At 30.4% G+C, this 27,838-nt stretch overlaps 2 protein-coding genes across 3 annotated transcripts in view; one reads left to right on the top strand and one right to left on the bottom strand.

Annotated features, from left to right (window-relative positions):
* Positions 1 to 27,838, top strand: part of Lerp (lysosomal enzyme receptor protein) — a 35,488-nt gene that overhangs the window by 2,454 nt on the left and 5,196 nt on the right. For both annotated transcript variants that reach the window (XM_069117036.1, XM_069117037.1), the window contains exons 9-14: positions 33 to 236; positions 341 to 484; positions 565 to 738; positions 935 to 1,112; positions 1,191 to 1,261; positions 27,000 to 27,129. In XM_069117036.1, coding sequence (XP_068973137.1) covers positions 33 to 236; positions 341 to 484; positions 565 to 738; positions 935 to 1,112; positions 1,191 to 1,261; positions 27,000 to 27,129 — 901 coding nt within the window. The remainder of the gene's footprint in view (positions 1 to 32; positions 237 to 340; positions 485 to 564; positions 739 to 934; positions 1,113 to 1,190; positions 1,262 to 26,999; positions 27,130 to 27,838) is intronic.
* Positions 1,590 to 19,671, bottom strand: Tl (toll like receptor). Its single transcript, XM_069117025.1, has 7 exons — positions 19,343 to 19,671; positions 9,898 to 10,129; positions 7,005 to 8,002; positions 5,793 to 6,111; positions 5,009 to 5,617; positions 3,295 to 4,829; positions 1,590 to 3,103 (listed from the first exon to the last, which is right to left on the bottom strand). The coding sequence occupies exons 2-6, from the start codon at positions 10,093 to 10,095 to the stop codon at positions 3,681 to 3,683; spliced, it is 3,273 nt and encodes a 1,090-aa protein (XP_068973126.1). The 5' UTR covers positions 10,096 to 10,129; positions 19,343 to 19,671; the 3' UTR covers positions 1,590 to 3,103; positions 3,295 to 3,680.

Below are 27,838 nucleotides of genomic sequence, written 5' to 3'. Positions count from 1 at the left end.
GATCATTAAAGACAAAAATTTATATCTTATAGGTGAAATGCGCGACAGAAGATGACGAAATAAATTTAAGTTCATTAATAAAATCTGCCAATAACTATATTGTAAAAGTAAATAAAACTGAGTTTCATATAAACGTATGCAGGCCATTAATTCCTATATCAGGTTTAACATGTGTACATGGCAGTGCGGTTTGCAAAGCTTCATTAAATTCACGTAATGAATATATAGACGAAATCGTAAGTAATCATTGTAAACTTCGTTAAATTTATAATTTTTTTAGTTAAATTTATATTATTTTTTAAACTAAAAATTACAAGAAAATATTTATATTTGTTGGTAGAGTTTAGGGTTTCCAAAAGAAAATCCTATATTGTATAAAAACCATGAAACTGTGTTACGTTACGTGGATGGATCTCCTTGCCCTGAAAATCCAAAAAGATTAATTTCTTCAAATTTTACATTTCCATGTTATAATAATGGCAAGGTAATTAACCGATATTTATTTACAAAATTTTGTGATTTTAAGAAGTATTATAGTTATGTATTTATGATTGACTTTTCAAGGGATTTCCGGAATTTAAAAGATATGAAGACTGCACTTACATTTTTGAGTGGAAAACAAGTATAACATGTGGAGCTGCAATGGGAAATTGGACTTCTCCTTGCATTATACACGATCAATTACTTTCTTATGAGTGCAATCTGTCTCTGCTACATAAAAATGAAAAAGTATACTATGTAAGTTTGTTAATACTTAATAATTTTTCTTTTTAATTAATTTAATAAGACGATGTCAATTTAAATCAAAATTATGAAAATAAATAAACATATATATTTTTAGTTTTAATATAAGATATTTTATATGATTTTTATGTGAAAGAATAGAATATTGTATGTTATTAATTTTTAAAAATTTTACTATAAATCATTGCAGGTGGAGAACAAACAAGGGAAAAAATATAGCATAAGTATATGTGGTGGAGAAAAGAGCTGCAATGGTTCTGCTGTATGTGAAGGAAACAATGGTTATGGAACACTAGCAAATGTAATTTTTGATTATGGTAGAGATGTTATAAAACTTCAATACTCTAATGGTAGTAAATGTGTAAATAGTAAGTATACAGCGTATATTTTGTTAAATAATACTGATTATAAATCAGTTGTGTTATTATTATTATTATATTAATTAGGCTCCTACACATCCGAAGTACGATTTATATGTAACGAATCTATAGGAATTGGCACACCAAAGCTGTTATGGGTAAGTAAAAGTAAATTTTTTCAAACGAAATCTGTAGTTTTGTTCATTTGTTATTGCTTGTTGTGCTGCCAATGCTTAGAAATATACTATGTAGTAAAAAAATTGTTTAATTTTAATAATGAGAATAATATAAATACTCCTATACATATTCCTATTATTAATCATCAAAATTTGTTCTAAGTGTTTCTTAATTCTTATATCTCTATATATGAAAAAGAATTAAGTACATGAAAAAAGAGAGAGGTTTATATTTGTGATTCTATGAACAATCGAAAAATTATTACAATAATTAAATGTGGGAAACATACAATTATAAGCTTTTACCATGTTTATGAAAGATTATATGAATATTTATTTCTCAGGTACTTTTTTAATAATAACTGTATAATAAAATTATTTGTGCCCTTAATGGTCGAAGCGCCCGGCTGTAGGAAGCCTCATACTTATCACACTCATAGCACAGTTCTACTACAGAAACATAAAAAATTTCGTTTCCATTTGTATTTATTTATTTATGTTATAGTTTAGCCAATATTCTGTAGTTTTAGAGGTGAGTATTGTAAAATAAACTATCGACCGTTAAGGGTTAACATATCGAGGTACAATACAATAAAAAATTATTAATAGCGAAATTATCAATTTATAGTGAGATTCTTTATTTTTCTAATAGAAATTTTAGTATCTTTATGGCCGTCTTTTATTGAAAGATGGGCAGTTTACTTTCGATTTTTAATAATGATTGTAAAAAAATTGTCGAGTTCATCAAATAATAAAATTGCTCATAAAATTGAGCGATAAAATAATGAATATATAGTAATGTACCATATCTACTTATGTGCAATATAAATTCGTATGTGACCCTAGGCTTATGTTGAAAATTAAAATGAATGGTAAGATAGATTGTGACAATTATATTGCTATTAATTTATATTTTATGTATGTATACTGAATTACATCTCATGAATATTATATGCTAAATATTGATCGATTATTTACAATTATTAAAAAAAATTATTATGGAACTTTACCTTATAGTGATAGACAGAAATTCATGGTATACATACATAAAGTTTACACTAAAGAGAAATAAATTTTATGGTATAAAAATAATTCTAAAAAAATATTTAGCTCAATATTTATCCTATTTTTATAATAATAATCTACTTCACTATAGTAGCGGAAACATATTATAAGTTAGAAGTCATTTAAAATTACAAAAAATACTTATTTACAGTAATCTCAGCAATTTAAAACTAAGTTTCTTCAGTCATTACATGTAATTTGTCTTCGACGTTTACTTATGGTGATATTTAAAGTTTTATGAAACAAATTTATAAACTTATAAATGAGATAATAGAGTAAAGATGATAAAGAATTTTCAGCATTGCACTACATATGGATATTTACATATTATTTAGTAGTATTCTGATCAGTTTTTTGCCTGTGAGATTTAATTCGAGTTTATGAGGTGAGATTATTTCGTGGAATATGTGTCAAATGTTTGCGTGAATGACCAATTAGAAATGCTTTATTGTCGCGTTTCAACCAACACTTTGTCAGAACAAGGATACAATATCTTGCATCTTAACTTCTTTAACCTCAACTTTGCTATTTCTACGATTGCAAGTTAATTTGGTACGTAGGGGCGTATTCTTTCATCCATGTAACGAAGAAAGTCGTATAAATCACAATTGCAAACAATAGGATTGTTTTTAATGTATATTATTACGTTACGATTAAATTGCGCTAATCTTTCGGCTGAAGATTAGATGTGTTTTATTCTATTATTATATATGTAAGATTCACGTTAATGTCATTGGATAGGAATTGCAGATCTTTGGCCTGAAAAACAATATTTTATTTTATTTTATTGTTATTTTTAATTGCAATAAAATATTTATAAAGTAGTTTATAAAAAATTACAAAACACATTTTCACAGTCTTATAAGATCCTTAATAAAGAAATAAAAGTAACTAACAAATATGTTAATATGTCATAATGTATAATGAATATTTTTAATATATTATCTCACCAATATTTGCGTTATCTGATAGAAATTGGAGATCCAAAATTCGTAGCTGTAAACTGGTTATGGTCCAATCACTACATATTCTCGAAATATTGTTTCTGACCAAATGTAATTCTTGTAAAACAGTACAATTGTGGAAACGTGACTTTTTCCCAAACTCTTAGTGAATAAGCCAAATCGAGTTAGACTAGTTGAGGTAGATAAGCAAAAGCATCGTTGCTTAAGTTGGTTAAACCGTTAACAGATAAAGTTAAATGTTATAAATTTGGTAATTCTTGTAATTGGTTTCACAAACACAGACACAAAATGAGTAATTTGAGGTTTTTGTTTAAAAAATTGTTCTGCCTTGAAAATGTTTCGTATATTCTTGGACGTATACGATGATCTCATTACACGGTGGTACATTGTACCTTATTAAGGAGATTATGCTTTATTAAGTCCTCAGGCAAAAGAATGAGCTTGGCGTTATTTGTTGGAGACAGATTTTCAAAATGTTCTTTACTGTTTTTCTCATCGCATATAAATGCTGTAAGAGAATCTGCCGGTGGAGTGCTCGCTGCAGGGGGTGTTTCAGGAACACCATTCGGATAAATAAGGTCTTTCTTTTCGCCGTTAATTTGTATGCACGGATTTGCAAAGAATCTTCTACATACACGATACTTTGCTAATTGTGAAGGATTTGATACCTCACGTGATAGCTTATGTGGTAGCGCATGTGGTAACGCATATCGCAATTTATCCCAGAACCAAGGATCACCCCATTTCACATATGTGTTCATACTCAAATACGCCTTAAGTTCTGGATCCAAATCGTCTGTAGGACCAATTTCGCCGTACAAAATTAAAATAACTCGCGCTCTACCTTCGCTGAGAGCTTGACTATGAGCTGCTCTAAACTCCATTCGTCCCCAAACACTTTCCAAAAAGTTAGGTGATAAAACTACTACTGTCCGCCTAGAATCCTGAACGGATCGCGCAATTTGTGTCGGTATCCACTCTCCAGCTAACCAATCACGAAAGTGCAGACACAGTTTGAACGGTCTTGGACCACTCTCTAGTTGTGGCACTAACTCGTTCACGATAAAGTCTTCGTCTTTATGTGAATAACTTATGAATGCATCGTACAGCTTATCTTTGTCTAGTTCGTCCTCGGTTACTAACCACAAGCAAAGTTGATGTGCGTATAGCCAAACTTTGATTTCTCGTTGATATCGGTAATATAGTGCTGCTAGCACACCGATTATTAGGCCAGTGATAGCTGTGACCACGCTGATCACGATTATTATTACAATGTTCGTGGAACAAAGATCTGTCGCTGTCATCTTCAACATCGGCATGTTCATGTCTCTGCAGGTAATCTTCAAGGAATTGGGGATTTCTATAACTTTCGTTTGAATGAAATTGAGAAAATCTCTTGTGTCGCAGTCACATATCCATGGATTTCCGTCTAATGTCACTGTCATTAAGGAGGTATTGTTCATGAATTGCAAAACATCTGAGTTCAATCTGCTAATATTATTGTTGTGTAGCTCCAAAACCTAAAAAATTCAAAATTAATCCTATTGGTACTAAGATTGTTTGGAAATATTATCGATTTTATAAAAGACTGGCGATATTGCACCGATAATGTTAATCATTGATAAATGGTAGTATATTAAAGATGAAATCTGTAATAGATAACAATCTTAAAGATAAAGAAGATTTATATTTCACATACCTCAATATTCAATGGCAACTCATCTACAGATATGTCATCGATATTATTGTTCGACAACAGCAATTTGGATATCTGCATATTATCCGAACCGATTTCAGCTACTGGAGACATTCTGGTCAGTTTATTGCTTGTGAGATTTAACTCGAGTTTCTGAAATACTTCAGATGGCAAAGTCGTGATGTTTGTCAAATGTGGCACATGTGTCAAGTTTTTGTGCGAACAATCAATTAGAAATGCTTTACTGTCGCGTTTTAACCAACACGTGCACTCGTCAGGACAAGGATCTGATACTTGACACTTTAATTTCTTTGATTTCAAATTTACTATTTCTATATCTGCAAGCCAGTCTGGACTTCGACACTTCAAGTGTCCCGGTACTATATGGAAAAAGTTTTGTACGTAGGGGTGCATTCTTCCGTCCATGTAACGAAGAAAGTCGTATAAATCGCAGTCGCAGACAATAGGATTATTTTCAACGTATATTATTACGTTACGAGGATTCCTTTGAAATTTCGCCAATCTTTCAGCTGTAGATAAGTAGATATATTTTATTTGATTGTGTGTAAGATCCACTTTAATATCATTCGATAGAAATTGTAGATTTTCGGCCTGAAAAAAGAAATTTTAAATGAAATAATTCCAATAAAACATTTATGACGTAATTAATTACAAATAGCAGAACATATTCATAGTTTTAAAAGTTCTTCAATATAGAAACAAAAACAACTAAAAGATTTGCTTATTTGTTATAATAATAAATAATATTTCTGGCATATTATCTTACCGATATTTGCGTTATCTGGTTGTATCGGAGATCCAAAATTCGCAGCTTTAAACTGCCTATGGTCCAATCACTATATATTTCCGAAATATTATTACTGGCCAAATGTAACTCTTGTAAAGCAGTACAAGTATGAAAAACTGATTTATTTCCAAAATCATCTGGATAGGTATTAATCGAGGCATTAAATTTAAGGTAATTATGAGAGAATTGCGCTATCCGTAGCTTAGTCAAGGAATAGAAACTCGTGTCTTCTATCACTTTTAATTTATTTTCTGACATATTCAGGTACTCCAGTGATTTTAAACTTTTAAAGATAGAACTGAAACATTTCAAATAAAGGAAAATTTTAGGTAACTCCAAACTGTCGCTCTTCAATAAAGTTAGTAAACATTTTTATCATATTTAGATAGAATATTTAAAATACTATATTTGTAGCATATGCAAGACATAATAAAAATTGCGTGAATCTTTTTTATTAACAATTATTCATTTTTTAAGAGTAACAAATTAATACTTTTATAAAGTATGTTCTACTAACAGCAAGTACGTACTTGACATTTTTACTTTTATTATAAAGTTAAATTTAAAATTTTTTGGTAGATTAAAGCTATAATGTATTAATCTCTTATGTGATTATTTTGTAAAAGTCATTACTATCGAACTTTATGTTTTATTATTTTTTCCAGTATCGTAAAATCATCATGTTAATTATTTGATTGTATACTCAATAGCAAATTAGAATTAGAGTAAAACTCCATTTATCTGAACCTCATTTATTGAAGCGACATTTTAGATAGTACCTGATTAAATTACATCCACTTATTCAAACTCATTATTTGAAGGAATCATAGGTAGTGGAGAGAACGAACTGAAAATGGATATAGTCTCAAATTTAGCAAATTAAGTAGTTTGTTGCTTAAAATAGATACGAGCACAAATGATATATTTCTTTATATCATTTCCACTTAATTTGGAAAAAATAAATTCCTCTATTTTTATATTTATGAAAACAAATTAATGCTATAAAGCTCTTATTCAGAAAAGATGTAAGTTATTCTACCTTTGTTCTCAATACCTGACATGAATTCCAATTATTCCTCATGAATCCAAATAAAAGTAAAATTTGTGATTTTGTGAACTTTTTACCTATTACCATTCTCTGATAACAAATTATTATCTTATTATTTTAATTCCACTATAGTATCGCCTTACCTAGATATCGAAGTAAGATGATTCTTAGACAAATCCAACGTAACCAAATGTTTCAAATGTAAGAAAATTTCATCAGGCAATGACGTCAGTTCGTTGTAATTAAGTAACAATTTCGATAGACGTTCCAATCCGTTAAAGAGGTCTTTAGGAAGTGATTCAATAAAGTTTCTCTGCAAGCTAATGTTGTTCAATGAAAAGGAACCTCGAAATAGATCAGCTGGCACTTTCTTCAAACCATTGCTTCTTAATTCCACTGTAACGAGCTCCTTCAAATTCGCGAACAATCCATTCGGCAATGTAGTCATGTTTCTTTTATTAGCATACAAATTCACCTCTCTCAATCTGACATTATGCTCTAGTAGACCTTCTGGCAACGATGAAAAATTGTTGGAAAACAAATTTAACGCCTCCAGATTCTTCAATTTCGCGAAAATATCTTTTGGCAGGGTAGTCAATTCGTTTCCGTTCAGGTCCAAGGAATTCAGAGTCTCGAGCTTGTCGAATGTACCTGGCTTGATCTCCGTAAACTTGTTCTGCCATAAATTCAAAAATCGCAGTTTTCCTAATGGATTTAATATACTTGGTTCGATGTTGCCCATCATATTCATACCCAATTCGAGCACCTCTAAATTGGGTGTATATTCGAAGATCCCAGGTGACAAATGTACGCGATTCTCGCGTAAATCGAGCCAGACCAGTTCAGGTGTATCAGCAAAAAGATCGCTGCCAAGGTTGGTTAAACCGTTGCTGGATAAAGTTAAGTGTTGTAGATCTGGTAATTCTTGTAGGTGCGTTCTGTTGATCGCCGGGCCTAGTTGTTCAAATGACTCGAACACCAGAATCTTTACGCTTCGTACGCCGAATCTCCTCGCGATTTCTCCTAGACTTAGGTTCGTCGGTAACGTGCACATCCTGAAGTATATAGATTCTATGTCGTCCGTGGATGTTAAACCGTTTACGTGGAAGTCGGTCCATTGCGGCGAATTACGGCACTGAGTCTGAAAAAGTAAGAAATGTTTTTAGTAACATTCTGTTAAAGATATTCTGTTAATGACGATCTTTCACAGATAATAGGAATGGACATATACGATTATACAGCGTGTTCTTTTATCTGTTAGTCTTCGAAAGGAATCTGTATAAGTGCGATCTTGTATTGTTTATCCATTTTGCAAATAAAGATTTATTTTATTATAATTCTACGCTTTGGATCATACTTTCAATAAATTTATAACGTAGGTTCTTATCTAGCGGAACATTTTATACTATGCCTCATTTTTCTTATTATTTCATCGTATGATATACAAAATTTGAGAGCTCATTCCGTCAACAAAAATTAAATATTATATTTCATAAAACTAATATATATATATATATACACAATATAAATTTATATACACATTTTTTTTTTTTGAGTGCCAGCTACAAAATGAGATAAAACTATTCAATATTAATATTAAATATAGATATGCAATAAAGAAAGTTTCATTTCTGTGAATTGAAGTCATTTCTCAGGCGTAGATACGAGTCTGTATATTATGAAATCGTAACAAGGGCTGCCGTAGTGAAAAATTTATTTTGTTGTTATTGCATCGAATTGGGTTACACATTGTGGTTACAGGAATTTTCTGTGGCCCGATAATGATTGCGATAGCCTTTCTACGTAAATTGTTGTGCAATAGAAAGTGAAAGTTTCGTGAAGCATGTAACTGTAAGAGGATATCGATCTTCTAGTTTTACGTTTAAACGTTTTTACTTCGAAATTTATTTGAATATATTATGAATATATTTTTCACAATTTCGTGATATTAACAATGTTATGAACGATAGCGTTGTCAAGTTTCATAGCGGAAATGTTCGATTTATTTTAACCATACCACGGCGTGGTACTGTGCATAAATAATTTACACGTAAAGAAAGTGAGTTACAAAAAATTACACGAAATGTGGGAATCACTTTGATCTCCTAACAACAAAAAATATTTTGAAAAGCTTAATTATCGCAGTTTCTTAACTGTATTAATATTCATTTAACAAACTATTCTATGAACAGATTTGTTTTTGTGAAATTATTATAAATGGTTAAACTATCGTACAAAACAGGTGAGAAGAGACGAACGGTTTATCGTACCTGTATTTGGCATAAGTTTTAAGAAAATGACGAATAGAATTGAGTAATTAATTGATAGAACATCAAACGTCTTATATCAAAAGGAAAAAAGAGAAGAAAAAGAAAACAATTTAGAATTGTTGATATCAAAATGCAGACGCTAAAAAGTAATTTCAATCATCGTTAATTTATCTCTTATCAAATGGAACTTAATAACGCGCAATTGTTTAATCATGCAATTAAAGATTACACATGGAGCATATGATTTCCATTTCTGTGAACACTTGGTAGTTGAAGAGAAGTATTCCAAGTTCCACATACGACACATTTAAGAGGAAAATAATTGCTAAATTATCAATTATGCTTGAAATATCAAGCTGAGCATTACTGTGTTTCGTATAAAGGTTCTATTGTACGCGTATAAAATTAAAAAATTACTCCTCTTGTTATTAAAAAACAAAAAGCGAAATGTGACTCATCATGTGTATGACCTTCAATCATAAAAGAGGGAACAATAAGAAAATTAACAAGGTACTGATACGGATATGCGTACAGAGATACAGAACAAAAGAAACATCTCTATCGCTTCGATGATTTCAACGCTTTAAAGATACATTTAAAAATAACACGAAAATACATAAAATAATTTCAAGAATACGTTTTACATGGAACTCACGAAATCACGTGCTTTGTACGATACTGCGTACGATGTACGGTTACGTTCTTTCTCCATGAGTTCCCGCGTACGGCTCTCTTTAAAAAGCATGAATGAGTCACTTGTGCTTACCTTAATAAAAACATGTTGCTGAACGTTTATGATGAAGGCTGAATTCTCGTCTGTTGGGCAGTGTATCTCATAGTCCCCGTTTGGCGACGAAAGACAGTTGCAGGCATATTGCTGTGGACATTGTCCCTTAAATGCATAACACGTTGCAACGATGACCATCCAGAGGATGATCCAACATCGTAGGGAGAAGTCGATCATCCTGTTGAGTCCCGTGGTATTCGATCGACGTACGCTGCGAACAGAAAAGGTTTTTTTCCGTTGAAAATCGTGTTCTTGGAGGATTATTTTTGTTTGGTGAAAAAAGGGATCGGAAGCAGCGGTACGACGAATCAGATTAACGCGGTTATTTGTTGCCCCCGAATTAACTTCGACTAACTTATCCACGAGAAAGGGTAGTGAATATTCAAATGCTAACTATCAACGACGCTAATGGCTGTTCTTCGAACGATGAGAAGATTTCAGAACGTCTCTTGTCTCAGATTGCTGAGACAAAATGTACGAATGGATGACTCAATGATCCCTTTCGAACGCTGAGACGATACGAACTGATAATTACAAGTGCGCAAAGGACGCTTCATTCTTCGACTGCTGAGAGTTGACTCCGATTTGAAACGCGAAGCACGACTGAGACTGGCAAATGTTCTCTTCCATTGACTAAGACTAAATTATAATTAAGACTAAAGGATTCACTCCACGAATCCTTGAAGATGATGATAGTTGAAAAGCTTGGACGAGAACTGATCTCTCCGAGTGCTGATAGATTCTGACGAATGAAAAGCTTAGATAAGGAAAAACCAGTACGAGACTCCTAGAGATTCCTAAACTCGATCGTACGTCTAGCAAGGCACAAGTATGCGCAAAGTCGTAAAAGTGTCTGCTGATCGGTTTTTACCGAACAGAAGAAAAAGGACAATAGTTGTTGGCTGGATATAATGTACTTGCATACGTCCAAAACGCTGAAGCGGGTGAGCGATATCTGGACGAACCTGAGAGTCCGGAATCAATTAAGCAAGGGTCGCAGAAATTCTCCCGGATGATTCTCGATCGAGCTGGTTGTTACTCGTCGCTAATGACCTTTCGGAAGTAAATTGAGAACGATGGACATTAACAAATGAAAAGCATTGTTATAGTCATTAAAACGAAAACCTTCTGAATGCTAATGTCCCGACACAAACATAGTTTCTTGTGTAGGAAAGTGTGAACTGTAAAATTACCTAGGAAAATCTTCACGCTTTTTTGTTCCTTCGGAAGAGACACTTCGCATCGCAGAGCGTAGTTAAACTATTCTAGATTTGGTGATCGGGGATTTGATAATTTGGAGATGTTGATTTTCAAACCTTCGTATGGGATTTGGTCTCGCAAAAGGATTATGTTAAATCTACAACTCATTAACTACACTTATCTTCTACTTTTCTCGTATCCGACTATATACGCGAACGTGAATGACTCAGACTAAACAGGAAGTCTTTGTCGTTTAATCAAAGAACAAGTATCAAGAACGCATTTCACAATGAACCTGTACAATCGTAACTGATCGTCGATTCGGCGTGATTATGCGCGTTACTTGGTTCTCTCCAAGATCAATCGGATCGAGAGAAAAGTGTCACTAAGTTCTCTCAGCGAAAGGAATGTCGAAACATCATGCCTGCCACGTATCAGATCCTTCACAACTGTATTCTACGCAACGTACATCCGGGCTAATGACCCGAGTAGTAGTTACAAGCGTTTGTTCGAGACACGCCTCGTTTCACGACTCATTGCAAAACGCGTAATGCATACGGGTATGCATGTGAACGAGCTTCTACGAAGGTCGAACGTGATAAGTAGACCGCGAATGTAAATTTTTGTGAAAGCAATTAAAAGTGTAAACATTAAGAGTAGCTGATAAATATTAGAACGAGTACTGTGTATATTTGGATATTTCATATATTTTTGATATTTTCAGAATATATTTATTGCAAACTTGTGTACATAGTATGATCGAAAGTACGTATAGTGAATTCAATATCAAGCATATCTATCCCAACATTTCTTTAAGCATAAAATTTCTACTTCCTGAAAGCAATGATAACGGCAGATAAAAGAATCAGTGATTTAACGCTTCCTGTGTAAATTTTCTTCCTTTCATACCAAGCAATTTATTTATCGATACTGACGCTTCATATTTTTCCTACAATTTCAATCGCGTTCGAGAGTATCGACGAGAGGGAGTAATGACGGAGAAAGTGATTTTCATTCACGATTGACAAGATAGCAATCAGATCTGGGAACAAAGAAAATTTTACGATTCACAAGTTAATCGCGTACGAATTAAATTTAATCAAATTATCGTTGAACTTGATAAGCTGTAAAATATTTTAAAAAGAAGTTGCAATAGTTTGAAGAAATACTTTAAAGAAAATTCATACCTATATATGTACAACACTGTTACTTCAAATATTTAGAAATAATTTTTTTTAATAAAAAACGAGATAAAGGCGATGTCAATGAAAGTATGACTCTCATTTTCAAATTTTTCTCATTAAGATTGTTACAAAACACAGACTTTGGGAACGGTAATATAACGTTGCAATAATTGATAAATATATTTAGTCTTTCAAATATCTTTTAAAGAATAAATATATTTAAACGTCGTATTAGGAAATTTGTTTAGATTAATTTATGTCAGTTTAATTAAATAGATTTCACATCTTAAAATTCAGTTGCGTTAGAATACGTTTTATCCATCCTTCTCCTTGTTATCACATCGTGCGTCAATGTGTTATATCTATTAAGCCACACTCGTGAATATAATTATATCTTGTCTTTCCACCTATGTGATAGATTAAGGTATGTAATTGTTATGTAAGTGATACAATCAGGCCAATACATAAATATAGTAAGTTATGATACGTATCTAGCTACTTGTTGATTAATATAAATCTTTTAATACAGATTCTTGGAAAGGCAATCAAATATAGATATATCTTTCGTAATCTTGTGATTTCTTGAAGGAATTTCAATTTTTACAAAAGTAAATAAATTTGTCTTTAGTTTATTGCTTATAGTTGCTTCAAACGGTATAAAACTATGATTAACACCTTAGTAAACGCTATTCGTTAGGTGTTACAGTTACTTTAATTTAAAGTAATTATTTTAGTTAGTTAGATTAATGTAATTGGACGGTGTAACTTAAAATAAAATATGCATGAAGTACAAGCAATGGACCAAACATAGTTTATTGTCTTGAATGTAACATAATAATTCAGCTACTAAATACACAAAAGATATATTTTATTTTACTTAGAATTTCAGTTTCCCTCGAAGATATGATAAAATAGAATACTCGGAAGTACAGGGTAAACAAAATCTCTAAGAATCATTTCTACAAAGATTTGAACGTGCTATTCTGACATCATTCTATAAGAAACGAGACTAAAAATACGTGTAGTAAATAATGATACCTGCTTCCAAGAAAAAGACCAGTAAAGGTCAATTCGAATCATTCATACGCATTAGTATGCAATTTCTTTTTGGATTTGTTTGTTACGTGCTGACTGTACTATGAAAGGAAAGATTGCTGGAAATTTACTGACCCATAACATTTTGAAATAATCACTTGCTATTCTTTCCTTCTACAGCATTAATTAATTTGACAATCTTTGTGATAATTTTCATCTACTAAGAGATACGTTTATTACCATAATTTTGCATGCATTTTATTATTATTTCACATTTTTTGTTATTTATATTTTACAAAATTATATACTCGAGTAGCCATTGAATATTACATACCACTATGCGATCGTTATATTTTCTTTATTAGCCACGAAAATTGTTTTATGCTAGTTAATTAAAAAACCAACAGAAAATTATATTCAGCAAAATCGTAAAAGATGTTATGCAAAAAATATTATGTTGCTCCGCAGTAAACATCAGTAAAAAAAAAGTAACAAAAAATTGTGCGTTATTTAACAAAATTACAAGGAAATTTTGACACGTCAAGGCGTCAATATGCTTATGCGTGATATTAAAAAATCAATAATCTTCCACTAAATCTACCAACTAAAGAGAATTATACATGTATAACAATTAGTACGATGCTCTTGAGGAGCAATTGGAATATTTCAGGAATGTAAGACTAGGTCAGTACATTTAAAAATGTTAGATAAAGCTTGGCAGCGGTTTCGAACATAACGGAATATGCTTACGCGTTTAGATTCCCTTAATGACCCACTTTTCCGAGTTTTAGTATTATATCCTGATAAATATATGTACGTAGAGACAATATGCTATAGTATGTACATATTCTGTTAGATTCAACACAGACGAAAATGACCGTGGAGATTTGCAAAAACACACCTATTTGAGATTAAGACTGATATGTTCTGATATTCTTGTTTCTTAAGAATCATGTCGAAATTAAGTAATTAACGTAACAGACATAGAAGAGAGATTAGTATAAAAAAAAGAAAATAACAGGTAACTAACCTTGACCTCTCGAACGATTTGTAATCTGATTTTTGATATGTTATATAATAATAAGAGATTAGATAAAACAGTTGCATGGTTTGAACCGAGAACAAATTGGTAACAACGGTGAGACATTGTTGCAAACTAAAAGAAAGTTTATCTTTCTTTTTTCCCTTTTTCTTTAAATATGAAGATTAATGAATTTAGTTTAGACTGTTTACGAACTTGCTATTATCTGATATGGTTATACCTTATATAAATATTGTATCTGATAGTGTTAGGTGACAAAGTTCCTATTTGGGTTTTATAATAAGAAATTTAGTTAAATTGTATAACATCAGGCGTATTCTTCAAATGTTTTTTTCTAATCAGGAAATATATATTTATTTACTATTTCGATTAAATTGATTACAATTAGTGGAATGATCTGCATAAAAATATCTATAGTATTATACGAAAAAATGGGAAAACGTTTACCTGTGTTGTATCCATATGAAAAAATATGTATGTTTTGTATTCAATACGTGTAAGAGCGTGTTTACCGCATCCATATTCCGTGTAGCCTCATTGGGCTTTTAATTAACTTTAATTAATTTTTTTTAATCTTGTTAACCTGCAGAGACAAATGTTAGACGCGCCTACATCCTTCAGAGAAATAAAAAATTAGATACGAATGATCTAATCTTGAATGATAGTAGAAACAAAATTACACGGTAATTTTACGGTTACACGGTAACATTCTGAGTGCATATTTCTTGCATGTATTCTGAAATATAGAATTCTTTAAATTGTTTTCTACCTTTAGTTTTATAAAATGGAAAATATGCGGTTACGATATATAATTTAAAAAATATACTCAATATCAAGTTTTATTCAATTTTTAACAACAATTCTTTCTTTTCTCCAACTTACCAAGATTAAACTACCAAATTTACTAAAATAACTTTAATCGTTACGAATCCGTCTAAAGATCAACGTTACTCTGTTAACTCTAACACACATCGGTCACACATTGCAGCTTGTAAAACTAGTATCTCATTCGTGATTCCACAGTAAATATGTATTTCCATGAAGCTATTCTTCAGTTCGCAACAGCAGAAGCTATGAATACAAACTACACTTCCGCAAGAATAGTCACTGCTTGTTTTTTTTTTCTCTCTTATTTTTTTTCCAAACAATTTCTGTTGCAGACAAATACAAAGTTTTTACAATTGTTTCGTGAATCTTCAAATTAATAACTCCGCGATAACGTACAGTTAGATAATCGCAATGTGAATCGCAATCGTCTATTAGTTGCATGGCTGTTACGTGCACAGGTAGACAGACAATGTCGATTTAGCCAAACCAAGGACGTTTGGCATTCTCTTTGCTTCTAAACGCTGCTTCGTGAAACTCGTTGATGTTTGCTCACGTACATGCGTACGAAATAAAAGAAAAAGGATTTTATCTGAGAGAGAACGACCAAGATGTTGCCAAACATATATGTAGTAAAGATTACTAGATAGATTATTAGACAGATAAAAAAGTTAAAATACATTTTTTTTAAATAAATTTTCATTAATTTATGCAGTTTGCTTTTCAGTCAGCCCAACACCTTTTTGCTTTCACTTGAGAAACAAAAAATAAGGCTATAGTATTTATTAATATTTTTACAGATTAAACTTGTAATAAACTTGTAAAAAAAAAAACACGGTTCTTTATATGACCCTTTTATAAAATATAAGCTTCAGAAGTTCAAAGCAATTACGATGCAGATTTTGTATAAAACCTCTATTCTCTAAACCTATAACGAATATTAGGTATATTTTAGATATTTTATATTTTTGTACCTATATTATCTGCATTCTGTGCATTTTTTTAAATTTGTAAGTACATAAATATCCGCGCTTTGGATATCGTTCGTTTCTGCCTGGATATCATTTTGTTAAGTCGAAGGAAAATGGTGAATTGTCTGCTTTTAATCTATCAAAGCCTGATTGGTAGGTTTTAAAACATGTGCTATCACAGTTGTATTAATCTCTGTTTTTCAATGTCGGACGTGTATGCAATAGAGGCAATAAGATTAATTTCCTTGTGATACGAAATATAATATCGTTCTATCCACTAGAGTTTATCAATGCGAAAAGGTATAAATTACTGAATGAAGCAGGAAAGAAGCAAAATAAAAAATTGACTTCGTATCATGATTTCTTTGAACGTAACAATTTAATAGTATTTTACCGATAATCGTAGTTTAGCGAGAAAATTATCTATTGCAGTAGATTTTGATTTGAATAGCATGTCGAGTAAACTTTATATAATATGTATATTTTGATACATCAATATTTAGACGTCTAACTAAATAGACTTGTTTTCTAGGTATTAAAAGCAAATCGATTCTACGTAATGATTTTTATTGTCAGTATCTTCACTGCAAGGTAAATATTCATTTGTTTCTAGAACTGAATGTCTCCTCTTAAACGTGTGAAAAATTATCATCGTTTAATTTACATAATTAGATTTAATTCTGTCTAGAGATGTAAATAAGCGAGAATTCATGAACTTACTTCATTGTAACTAAATTTGGATACATTGTATCCAAAAAAATGCAATTATATATTTGTTATACATCTATAATTCACTTCATTTTTAAAATATATCATCTTCTTATTTCTTATAGAAATAAAATAACAAATTCATTCATATTATATCGAGATACCTATGTGAATAATATAAACAGTAATTTCTCATTTCTTCCTTCTTTCTCCACTTTTGCTTTTTTTGTTTCTTGTAAGTTTCATTTCTCTGAAACATCTCATGTTCTATTCTCTGGTAATTAGGACTAATTGAAACCTCCTGATTAATTTAATTGACCAGACTTTTCCTTATATTTTTTCTTTCTCTATTATCCTATACAATTATATACGTTAGTACTTTTTTATAAATATATGATTTTTTATGTTAATATATATTACAATTATATTATTCTATATATTACTTAAATACATAAAGAAATATCTTATAAAAGTGATATGTAATCATCATATATTTGGTACAGTATATATTTGTATATAATTCCCTCTTTAGCTATATTTATATCATACTATACTCCATTTTATAGAATAATTAAACTTTAATTGAATACTGATTATTCATAGTGAGATACAACATAAATATAGAAAATTATAGTTGAAAAATTCTAATAGATACAACAATATAGCGTAATTATACTATTTTATACAAATAATGAAGGAAAATCTAAACTAAATATTTCATATTCCATATAATCAGCTTTCTAATATTACATTGGTATCATGTACACATATGTATGTATGTATGTATAAATACACTCCCTTCATAGAATATATTAGACCTTACGCAGTAAAATACAATTTCTTGTGATATAAATGTAAAAAAATTATACTTGAAGCAATGTTATATTAAATATAGTAAGCAGATCCTGGGAAGTATAAACTACGTAGTCAAACAAGTAATTCTTTTCAAGAAATACGAATACCGGTTTTCAATACCATATTACAGCAATATCTGATATCTCAGCTTCTCTGCGATTCGTTTTATATCAATTTTTTCTATTATATTTACGAATTTTTTAATTTCTAATCATTTTTGAAACACAATCCAATAATAATATACAGGATTTTTTCGAAATTCTAACCATATTACTTTATAAATCATGATCGTGATTATACCTCATTCGATGTGGAAGATTAATTCTTTGAAGAGGTTATGGTTGATCAGTTCTCGTTAAAAAAGCATAATGGAATAGAGGAAAAGCAATGAGGATTTGCAGTCATGACAGAAGAAATTATTATGTAAATGTTAAATGCACTATGATTTTTCGATATATTTGAAAATATCATAGAAATATTAATAGAATATGACATAAAACCTAAAATACTTTTGCAGTACTTTAAAATAATATCTCTGAATAATTACATCTATAATTTTAATATAATTTTAATTTGTTTTAATTAAGGAATTGCAGTATATACCTTTTTCCATTAAGAATAAACATTACTTTAAAATTTCATTTTAAAATTGTTTATTCGAAAATTTATTTTCAAATATTTCAAATATACTTGATTACATCATAAAGCAGTATTTGAGAAAAATTAGAATGAACGAATAAGATGTTATATTTATACACATATAACGGTTGTTTCCTTCTATATTCTTGTCGAAAGAGTTCGAATTAAGAGTTGTAAATATGAATTTTGTTAAATCTAAAAGATTCAATATTATTATCCTACAGATTAAAGTATTTATAACTAGTCATAATTGAGATTGCCTAGTTTATATATTTTGCAAAATTATGCATAGTGTATATAATAAAATTGTTTCTCTGTCTAATAAATATCTTGTCTTATACAGTTCGTGTGTAGAAAAAATTATTTGTTTACCATACATTGATAAAGAAATAAATTTAGAGTCACATAGAATCAAGCTGATATTTCTTTACATTAACTTTCACGTTAAAAATAGTAATGCCCAAGAAAATTCACAGGAATCTTGATCGATAAATCGATGGTAAAAGGAAAAAGTTAGTATTTAAAAAAAAACGTTAACTGTTTCTTGGAAGACACATCATAGGAAATATAAACATCTCAGCGCACGTCACGTTATGAATTAAAAAAGAAGCCCATTTTTCAATGCTGTACATCGATGTTTTCCATAGAGATATCCATATGATGATATCCATATCATAGAGATTATAAATAACTTTAGAAAACTACTTCTATCAACAAGAAACTTACTTGTAATTATTCGTATGCTTTTATTTCATTTGAGAATAATTATATTCTTGTCCTATTGGCACAGTTAAACCGAGACTACTGTATGTACAACAAGAGAATTTAGTCGCTGGTAGCAGAATCGATATAGGCAGATCGATATCTATAATACAACGCGATACTTGTTCAACGTGAACACTATCAAACGAACACAACATCGGAATAACAAACTTATTACTATTCCAAAGTAAAGGTTGTCTTACCAGATTCAACGTTGCCACTGTTTGTTTTGTTTTCTGTCGTGTGAAGCAGAAGATCCGTTTTATCACGTGAACATATTGAGTATACTTTCACAGTCACAATTATTTGATCGGAAGGTCCGTTCGATTCGATCGTGGTTAATGAAACATCACGAAACAGCAATGGAAGAATTATAATAGCGTTGAACCAGATTGAGATTCATAAACGTAACAAGTATCAAAACGGTTCGACAAGAACTGTTGATTCACCGCGCGCACTGTTGCTCGTTGCGAGCCCGAACTCGAAATGACGGCACAACACCACGTGATTCACGACCCAATGAGTAAACTGGCAGCGTGGTGGAATAAACGGCCTGATAAACGTTCGGCGTTGGAAGTAGTGGGGGAAATAGTGGGGGAAGTAGTAGGGGAAGTAGTGGGGAAAAGCCCTGTGGAATTTTATGAAAGAACGAAATTCCCTCGTCTAACTCGGTTTGTCGAGAGGGACAAGAGACGAAGATAATTTGCATTTGATGCTGTTAATGTCAACACAATATATATGGCTCATGCTATACCCAAATGCAAATGCAATATTTGTTTGTAAATGTCAAATAGAACGTTTAAGGTTAACAAAGTTATTAAAAATGATTCTTGTTTGTTTACGTAATATTGAACTTGAAGATACTGAGATTGTTTCTTGATTCAGTTACATAGATATTGGTAAATTCCAGAATGAGAATTGAATTGCGTATTAACATGTTTCAATAGGAAGATGATATGAGTTTTGGCAAGAAAAAGAAGTATGTATAATATATATGTATAGGTATGTATACATATGGAATGGTTCATTTCGCTTCTTGTCTTTTTAAATTTCTCCATTGTTTTTAAGATTGAAACATTGCATCGTTTTGCTCAAATGTATTATTGAATGAGTTGGCCATTTATGTAAATCTTCGTAAGATAGTTAAATTAAAAATAAATAAAATAGAAATAAGTTGAATATAAATTAATTAGCGTAATCAATGATGAAAAATATATTTGGTACTTTATAAAATTTATTATATCTGGTAGCTAATTGTAAAATATAACATTATCTAGTGTATGCACAGTAAGCATTGAGTAGTGATATAAATTTTATTCCTATCATACACAGCAAACAAACATAACTGTATTTCCTCGTTTATAATTGCGTCAGATGCATGTTCTATTTATCATCATGTATATGTACACAACACAATTCAAAGAATAATTACTTTTTCACAAAAAACATATATATGATATGCAAAGAGATGATAGTAAGAAGCAAGCATAAAACTTACGGTTCAATGTTCTTATAAAATGCGGAATTACCAAGTGATTATCGGAATTGTTGGCTTTCAACGCTTGGGTAATATTTAAAAATCGTCTTATCGTTATTAAACTTTAATAATAATTTTGAACTTGTTTTATTTACATAATAGCAGATATCATAATAGCTATGCATCCGGCTTTCGCTAATTAAACAAAAATAATAAAAAATCAGAAGTTGGTAGATATTACAAATTTTCTTTAAAACCTTTATATAGTATCTACATTATATTTTTATAGTGAAGATATATTTGAAATTTTTTTTACATTTCATTAAATATATATCAAACTTAGTGTATTTTGCTCTTTGCTAGCAATCGAAACGTGTTAAATATATTTAGAAAAAAACATTGAAAATTTAAATAAAATGATTCATTACTATTTAGGTTTTATATGTAGATAAAATTGTGCAATTTTCACAGATAATAAAAATTTTAGTTAACAAATTTTTATTGATAATTCACGAACAAAAAATGTTTACGCGTTAGAACAGTTATTTTTTGAACATTCGATGTATAAAAGGGCTACATATCTGATCCTACTGATCTAAATAAATATAGAAAGATATTATATCATGAAGAGGCACTGTAACAAGGGTTTCTTCTCTACCAGATAAACCAGAATTCTTTTCAAGAGGTTTTTCAGATATTTCACGGAACACGTGTCCCTTCTGGTACTTTTCACTGTTTTCACTCCGCAAATATTTACCAAGAAAAGTTATACGTGTATGTCTGGGGTTTTCCTCTTAACATTTTCCTATGCATCGCAAGCTGTTTAAGAATTTTTCAATTTTTATTAAAGCATCAAGGAAGTTATATTGATTTCTTTCATTTAGAGCAACGTAGTTATGAATTCCCCATTTTGTTTATCACAACAGTCAAGAGCAATTCCATGTGTTTGTTATTTTGCATATTTCTTATCTATTTTGCAGTTATTAAAATCGAGAGATATTAGATGATGAATTATTTTTTAAAAGTTGCTTTATCTAGTATTTGACTTTACTAAATCTGGATACTACTCGACTTATTTCGAATAAATATTTACATAGTAGAATAATAATACAACAATAAGATAATTATCCAAATAAATTCGTTTTAGTCCAATATTTTATCTGAATAATGGTCATTATTGTTCGTAACAAATTATTTTCTGTATTGGTTCGAATAATTTATTCGAATAACGATTGACGTAGAAATATTTTAACTGAGAAAGAACTATTCAAACTAAGTTGTGTAGCGATCTTTTTACATGGATGTGTTCAGTCACCCATGTATTCACGATCAATCCAATTTCTACTATCAATTTATCGAATGGTAAATTTACAAAAAAAAAAAAAAAAATAAATATTATATGGCAACGATGAACCATAAAATTTCAAAACATACTTTGTGTTCAATACCGTTTACGATTTCTTACTTCGTCATCTTCGACTTAATATGACATAAATAAATTTTTTTTAAGATACATTCTTTTACGAATAATTTTGTATTACAATAAATTCTTATTCTATTAGACATTTATTCATTAGTAGCGAATAGGTATTCTTTATTAGTTTTATCGGTTATCTATTATGAGAATAAAATTTTGTCCAATCTTGTATTGTAACCATATCAAAATTTTACGGAACTAAAAGAGTTAGTACTTGTATCTGATACACAAATATATACAAATTCAGTACTTATATATATATTCTTATAATACTTATCCACTACTTAATAACTTCTTGTTCGCGTTCCACTAAATGAATGGTGGATTTATTATAGATAGAGATAATAACGAGCGAAGAGACTATCATGATATCTGCCTATTGTTAAATTTAAAATTCTTGTAGGTCATTTTATGGGCAGGTATAAGTGCGTGATTGTATCTGTTGAAAGATTGGCGAAACGCTGCTCTCATATGATACGTTAATAATTTTAAATATATATTAACCACGCGAAATGGATAGAATTAACTGTTCCATTTAATCGGTATTTTATTATTATTTATTTTATTCTATTATAATATTATTTTTTTACATCTCCTATATACTTTGCAATTTGTCAGTAGACATTAGGCAAATTGTTTTAAATGTACCAAAGTAATGCGAGAACGTTGTCTGCATTGAGACAACGTCATTATCATTCGTCAAGATCAGTCGATCTGGGTTGTTCGCAAATGTTTACTTTGATTATTAGGTCTGCAGGGTGTGTTCTTTTAAGGCTACGCGGCATATACTGATCGTTTATGTTATTGCTTAACAAATTAACATGCATTTCTATCCCTTTTTTTGTAATTATCGCTTGCCTTAATTATTTCTTCCTTAACAATTGATATTATAAATACTTGATTGTTACATTTCAAACATATTTTTCAGGCACATATTTTAAAATACCGCTATTAAAGTGTATTCAATTCATCGTTTAAATAGATATAAATTTCTTAAACGAATAACAATAACGAATAAAAAACAAATGCATGAAAATTTATGTATGCAAATGTTAAATGCACGCAACGAGCATTATATACAGTAAATTAAATATTACAATAGGTCCATTTAATAGTGCTTTGTGTACTGCACGCAACTAGATAACAATCGTACTTTCCCCTAATTGCATCATAAAATCCATTCATCTTTAACATATTGCGATTTACAATAAAGTTTTGCATAAACAAGCACCAAATGCTTACACTTGTACAAGTAATTCTTCTACGAGGACAAATACCTGGTCTATTATTTAAATGAAAGAAAAAGGGAAAAAGAAAAAGCACGCAATGCAGTGTGATGATGAAAAATAAAAGCATCCATTGAATTTTGTATTAAAACACCTAAGAAAAGAACGAGGTCGGAAGGAAACGAAGCCTCTTTGCCATTAAATTATTTCATCCAGTACCTTTTCTCCATTTTGTACAGCCGCAATCGCGTGACTTACCCTATATAGAACATTAGAATGTCCGCGAAACTCAGATGAAACACAACAGAATCGTGATATGTAATCGAGGAAAGCTTTTCACTCTATTTCCCTATCGCGTGCAGTAAATTCGAAGGTAGATACGATATCGTTCAAGTACCCAGATGTGGCGCGACATTTCTGATGTTAAGAAGTTCTGGTCGCCACATGGCCCAGAATAATAATACTTCCGTGCGGTCGAGTTTTTTCCACGGTAGCTCTTTCTGCCGTGAAAAGTGTTCCCCATTTAGAGTAGCACGCCCCTTGAAAAATCTTGCTAAGACGATTTCGTAAGGGTAAGCAGATGTGCACCACGGTGCTGTATTACTATTTCCGTTTCCGTCCCTTTCACCGGCTCTTGCCACGTGCCTTAAGGTACATAATACATAGGTACAAGCACTTCGAATGACCTTTTTTCTGATTTACTAACGGGAGGAATACCATTTGGCAAGATTTTCTTTCTACTCTCTACCTTATTGATTCTATAATATTTTTAAGTACTTTATTTTTAGTTCATTCTTCCAGCAATATTTTATCCTTGAATATTTTTCTTTGAGTAGAAATTCTTTACATTCGGACTATTAAATCTGTTAAAATCGTTTCAATTTTATGTCAAAGCTCTGTTTGTTAGCGATTTCATAGACGGGCGCGAGTTTGGGGCGAATCAGAAGGATGGTAACGGATGAGTGAGTGAGTGAAAGAGAGAGAGAAAGAGAGGGAGAGTAAGAGAGAGAGAGAGAGAGAGAGAGAGAGAGAAAAATTTGTAATTTTTTTTTTATTTAGTTGTTTACATTCACAATTTGTCCAATTTGGACATTTGGTAGAATTGTATGTAACGAGTGTCGTTCGAATGAGAACTATCTTTCCATTTTTTACGATCATCAATCAGTAAAGATCATTCATTTGTTTTCTGAACATAATTTGTGACACCTCCATTCTAATTAATCTATTAATTACGAAGTTTAATTTCAAAAATCCCGTACGGGGTGCGCAGGTAAAATCAAGCAATGTCGAGTATAAACGTCGACAGCAGGGTAAATTATAAGTTTCCATTTTTGTTCGTTAAAAAATTAAGAATTCATTGTTGAAAAATTATTAAAAGCTTAAAAATTGCTAAAAATAATAAAGTAAGGTACACAAAACAATTCGGGCAATAGCGGATGCATTGAGAAAAATAATCAACTCAATACATTATACAGAGCATAACCGATATACCAAAGAGAATAATTAAATAATCAAACTTTCTTTCCCCAAACTTTTTCTTTTTTATAAAATAGATAATAGTTTTACTGGAAGTATAAAGGAAACCATACCACTAAATATCATTTATATTACTTTTTATTAAAATTTTGACTTTTTTTATAGTAAACGGTAATTTTTTATTTTACACGACAAGTATACATGTCAACCGCACCAAAATAAAATTTTGCATTGACGTATATACACGTCGAACGCAGTTAACTGGTTAAACTATATATAAAAATCTCGTTTCAAATATAAGTTTGTTAAAATCCTTCTGTTCATTGGAACGTTAACAACTGCATGTTAATTGTCGTTTAGCAGTGATTCGCGTAACGAGAGATTGCTGTAATAACTATTAAAGTGTCATCAATCAAACGTTGGTTTCTTTTCAAAGTTCGTTTCCAAAGAACATTAGTTTCCTTTCTATAGGTCTTGGAACACGTGTGTTTTCCTTTCATATTTGGAATTTCCGAAGCACTGCGGGTTTCTTCTTAAGCCTTTCGTTTCGTATGCGGGTTCTTATTCGGTGGAAAAATTTAAAACGTTTCCTTATGTATACAGTTAGGTGGTAAATCCCAATCGTAAAACCACACTGATGTACAGAAAATTATCAATACAGCTTATACAGCAGAGGCCGTATGCCTGTATGATGTGTGTCTATATATATTATATATATTAAGTATGTTTAGTATAAGCTGTATGGAAAAATCAGAATAGAAGAATAGTATTATAGATGAAACATTGTACTTACTAACTTAACGAAATTATTATTGTTCCCGGAGTCTTAATATATTTCAAATTATTCAGACGTCTTTATTTCCACATTTCTGTGACTGTCCAAATTATTCTCCTATTTACTAATTACTTAAGACAACGTTTCTCCAGTTTTAATCATTAAAATCTAAGAGTAGGAGTAATTAGATAAAAGTTGATTATCGTTGCGTGATTATTATTAGATAATTACCTGATCTTAGTCTGCAACGTTATGTATCGCTCCGGAATCTTAATGGTGAATTTCTGTAAGCCCTTAATGCTTTTAATGCGATCGTTTTGTGCGAGTTTAACGCATCTGACGAGTAATTAACTTGTCGTTATCTACATTTACGAACGTCCCATTATACAATTTCGAACACTTTGCTGTTTCACGATCAACTGCGGATTTACGCGTATCTTCTGATATTCGTATATTAAATTTTGCCAATAACGGTGACTTTCAAAATAACAGTTGCTGCGTCCGATTATCATAACGTTCCATTTATAAAAATCATAAAACGAACGCTTGGAAATGTAAATAGGGTTATAAGTAAAAAGATATTTAGTATTAAAGTGATTTTTAATTTCTAGTCAAGTTGAAATAAAAAATTAAATGGTAAAGGAATTCTACTCTGACATACAAAATCGTAAAAATTCTAACACCGATTTTGTTAAAAAAAATAAAAGTTATTATTTTATAAACAGCAAAATTTGAAGATAAAATATGCAATTATTTCTACGAACAGTTTAGCTTAAATTTGTATTGTTTTGGTCGAGCATTGCTTCTCGATAGTAAACAAGAGAAGAATAGGTACTATTAGTTATCAATACTTGATTATGAGAAGGTATACGATATAGATTATCACAAACTATATGATTTGTGTTCTTACGTGGTATGAAAAATGTAAATTACAAGTTTATCAACAACACTTGTAGATAAATGTAATAAACCGCACTATAGAGCAGATTTTATCGAGGGAAATATTACAAGAATGATATATTTAAAGCACGAACTTGAACAAGCTTACCTTGTAAATTACAAATGATTTGCATAATTTAAGAAAACTGTACTATAATTTAAATTCATATATTTCTCCTTGACTAAGTTCAAGTTAGAAAAGATTGATGGATAAGTACGTCGATAAAGATTTATTGACATACTTATAAAATTGTAGATTAGCAGTATTTGCTATAGAAACTTTTCATATTAACTTCTATCGTTACACAATACTGAGAAAGAGTTTCTACTTCCGTCGTAATTGATTGTTTAGAAATAATTTTCCTATGAGAAAGATAACGATAATTCTTTCCCTTCTTCTCTCGAGAGTTCAAAATGTATTTTACTTTATTCTTTATTATTTCATTATTTATTGTAATTGATCTTGTTTTTATATTTTTTTTAAATACAGGAATCACCGTGCAGTGCAGAATTCGAATGGCATACAAATGTAACTTGTACCTGCCAATCAAACTCTCAGCAACCTACTACTGTTCCTCCAAATGCACAGGAAGATGTACATGAATTGGCTCCTAGTCATAGTGAGTATAAAAATTACAAAAAATCTCAATTTTCCTCCAATATAGCGATACAAACTTGTTCCTGTAGGTGTACAAAATACTTAATTAAAAATGGATCATCTTAAAGATATATGAACAATTGATTCTTAGAGCATAGTAGAGAATCTTTCCCCTCGTTAACTCATTTTCTTCAATGTTATCAATATTGATATTATTTTATTTTTACATGTATATACACATATTAATATAATGAACTTGTACAATTTTTTTACATGTATATATACATATTAATATAATGAACTTGTACAATGTACATGTTTTGTTGGTAATATGAGAATTATTAGAAACAGAATATAATGAGTATAATGAGTAAGAGTATAATGATTAGACTCCGGATATTTATGAAAATTCGTATTTGCATGCAGGTCATTAAAAAATGAAACGTAGGTAGAAGATTATTTTACTTGCCTATGTATTGTGGACAGGGTATTATATTTTGAATATTTTATATATTTTTGTATATTATGTACGTGCATTCTATGCATTTTTACGCCTTCTAAACGTAATCGCGTGAAAATACACAGTCGAATAATGGTGATGAATTAAGTAATGGTGATAAAATTTTGATGAATTTGTCTCTTCAGGCGTATATAGATTAAGCAGTGAATCTTAACACAAGAGTTATAATTTTAACTCAATATCTGTAGTATCATAAATTTCATTTATAGGT

Source organism: Bombus flavifrons, chromosome 7, assembly GCF_040668555.2.
Source record: "Bombus flavifrons isolate JBK064 chromosome 7, iyBomFlav1_principal, whole genome shotgun sequence".
NCBI lineage: Eukaryota > Metazoa > Arthropoda > Insecta > Hymenoptera > Apidae > Bombus > Bombus flavifrons.
This window is presented reverse-complemented; position numbering and strand designations above follow the sequence as displayed.

Bases quoted from the DNA above. Each gene is read 5' to 3' on its own strand.
- Tl (XM_069117025.1), bottom strand. From the start codon at position 10,095: ATGATCGACTTCTCCCTACGATGTTGGATCATCCTCTGGATGGTCATC. The intron at 8,003-9,897 runs GTAAGCACAAGT...TTACTTTTTCAG, and splicing joins AGCAACATGTTTTTATTAAG to ACTCAGTGCCGTAATTCGCC. The intron at 6,112-7,004 runs GTAAGGCGATAC...GAAATGTTTCAG, and splicing joins CATCTTACTTCGATATCTAG to TTCTATCTTTAAAAGTTTAA.